The sequence below is a fragment of the Otolemur garnettii genome, unplaced genomic scaffold (genome assembly GCF_000181295.1).
Source record: "Otolemur garnettii isolate 467f Iridium unplaced genomic scaffold, OtoGar3 scaffold00052, whole genome shotgun sequence".
Classification (NCBI taxonomy): domain Eukaryota; kingdom Metazoa; phylum Chordata; class Mammalia; order Primates; family Galagidae; genus Otolemur; species Otolemur garnettii.
In genome coordinates this window covers 7,127,258-7,130,105 of record NW_003852447.1, presented here as the reverse complement: position 1 = coordinate 7,130,105, position 2,848 = coordinate 7,127,258, and the positions used below count along the sequence as shown (strand labels likewise).

At 36.2% G+C, this 2,848-nt stretch overlaps 1 protein-coding gene across 1 annotated transcript in view; it reads right to left on the bottom strand.

The window, feature by feature from the left end:
* Positions 1-2,848, bottom strand: part of HECTD1 (HECT domain E3 ubiquitin protein ligase 1) — a 112,183-nt gene that overhangs the window by 81,951 nt on the left and 27,384 nt on the right. The window contains exon 3 of the mRNA XM_023514398.1: positions 2,095-2,329. Coding sequence (XP_023370166.1) covers positions 2,095-2,329 — 235 coding nt within the window. The remainder of the gene's footprint in view (positions 1-2,094; positions 2,330-2,848) is intronic.

The following is a 2,848-nucleotide window of genomic DNA, read 5'->3' as shown; positions in this document are numbered from 1 at the left end:
CTTGAGCCCAGGAGTTGGAGGTTGCTGTGAGCTGTAATGCTACGGCACTCTACCCAGGGGGACAGCGTGAGGCTCTGTCTCAAAAAAATAAATAAATAAATAAATAAAAATAAAAAAAAAATAAAAAAAACAACAGTATAACACTATTTGTCTTCTTCATTCTCATTCTCTCATGAATACAGAGTAGTGTTTTCCATAATATGAGGTATAATATTATAGTAGACCGAATACAGAAAAAGCTATGAGGGTCCAGATGTCTGCTACTAAGCCAAAGTTTTTTTTTTCTTCTTGAGAGTCTCACTCGGACACTCCAGCTACAGTGTAGTGATATCATCATAGCTTAATGCAACCTCAAACTTCTAACTGAAGCAATCCTCCTGCCCCAGCCTGCCAAGTAGCTGTGACTAGTGCTCCACCATGCCTAGATAAAGTCTCACTCCTGGATCACGCTGGTCTTAAACTCCTGAGCTCAAGCAATCTTTCCATCTCACCCTCCCACAGTGCTAGGATAATAGGTGTAAGCCACTGAGCTCAGTCAAGTCAAAGATTTTTTTTCTTTTTTTATTAAAAGGTTTATTTTATTAAATCATAGCTGTGTACGTTAATGAATCATGGGGTACAATGTGCTGGTTTTATATACAATTTGAAATATTATCATCAAACTGATTAACATAGTCATCACAGCATTTTCTTAGTTATTGTGTTAAGACATTTATATTCTACATCTAGTAAATTTCATATGTATCCTTTTTTGTTTTCTTTTGAGAAAGAGTCTCAAGCTGTCGCCCTGGGTAGAGTGCCGTGGAGTCACAGCTCACAGCAAACTCAAACTCTTGGGCTTAAGTGATTCTCTTGCCTCAGCCTTCTAAGTAGCTGGGAACTAAAGGTGCCAAATCTTTGTGATTTTAAGATAAATATATATTTTTAATTTCTCAGATTTTTTTTTCTTTTTTTTTGAGACAGAGTTTCACTTTGTCTCCCTCAGTAGAGAGCTGTGGTATCATAGCTCACATCAACCTTGAACTCTTGGGCTCTAATGATTCTCTTGCCTCAGCCTCTCCAGTAACTGAGACTATAGGCACCCACCACAACACCCAGCCATTTTTTAGGGATGGAGTTTTGCTCTTGCTTGGGCTGGTCTCAAATCTGTGAGCTCAGGCAATCGACCTGCCTCGGCCTCCCAGAGTGCTAGGATTACAGGTGTGAGCCACCATGCCCAGCCGCAATTTCTCAGTTTTAATATCTAACATGATAAATGTAAACAGATATAGACTACATAAACAAAGGCTCTTTGGGGGATCCTCAAACATTTAAAACTTGTGAAAAGGATCCTGAGACAAAAAACTTTGCAAACTATCCTAGAGCAGCAAAAACTATAAAAATAATAAAGCAAGAATTATAAAAGAGAATCATGTAAAATCTAAATGTGTTCACCAATAATTCTAATAAATTACTGACAAAGTAGTGATGGTTTTAGAGTTGCATAAAATTTATAACTAGCCCCATAAGGAATAAAAGATGACAGCTTAGAGTGTAAAGGGAGTATAGCAAAATAGTTAAGTCCATGAGCCATGGTATCAGACTTCCTAAATCTTCAAATTCCTAAATTTCAAATCTTGGCTCTGCCAAGAGCATTTAACCTCAGCGTAACTGGAATTGTTTTCATCTGTAAAATGAAACTACCTTATATAGAGTTGTCATGAAAATTAACTGAATTACATACTCAAAGTGCTTAAAATAATGCCTGTCACTGGAAGTTAGTGTTAATTTTCATGGTGGTGGTAGTGATGATGATTACTACCATCATACAAAACATTTTGAGTAAGAATAGGGATAACCTATCTCCAAATGTCAGTGGCTACCAGGAACAGAATGAAGCACACTGAAGTAACATAAAAGAATCTATCAATCACCTACAATTTTCCTCTGAAGATTTCTTTTCCCAAGACCTATGGGTTCCACTGGTGCGACAAAGGCTGTAATTCCCCCGTTCTCAATCATTCTGAATAAGGCCGATAAGAATTTTATTTTTTAATAAAAATACATTTTTTATTCTCTAAGTGATGTTTAAATGGGCCAATAAATGATACTTACCTTTACACACTGTTCAGCTAAGTCTCTGCTAGTTCTGTTGTTAAGTTCAACTACAACCAAACGATTACAAAGTGCTTTTATAGCTCCATCTACCCCAACAATCCTTCGGGTACACTCTGCAGATACATCCAGGTAGTATGTTATGGCACGGGCTGTCACCTCTAACACATTGTCTGGAGCACTTTCATCAAGAAAATTTTTGCAGAGGGCTGGTAAGAAAGTGCGAGGAGGACATCTGTAGTGATAAAGAAATCATATTACACTTAGGATTATTAAATTCTTAACAGCAAAGTATTAACAAATTAATAAATAACATAAAGCCACAACATAACATTGTGTTCAATATACTATTATCTAAAAGTTTATTAGGCTGTATTTCTCACATTGTTTTTGCTTTCACAAAAATACTCACATGCTGATTTCTTCAATGCTGAAAATACCAAGTTAGAAACAGTTTAAAGTAGCACCATGAAACCATATTGAAAAAGACTCATACTCAATACTTACTCAAATACCAAAACTATTCTCTAAAATCTTCCCTAGCCCCCTAGTTAAGTGGTACTTTCATATTCCTAAAACCAAATAAAAGCAGTGTGAGCAATGTTTAATGTATTACTTTATTTCCTTATTTAAAAAAGGGTCCCTAAAGGCTAGGAACATTGTTCAATTCATATTTTACAGAAAAAAGAACTAATTCAGTGTTTAAAAGACCAGGGTTAAACAGAACAGCAGGCTCGGCGCCTATAGCTCAACC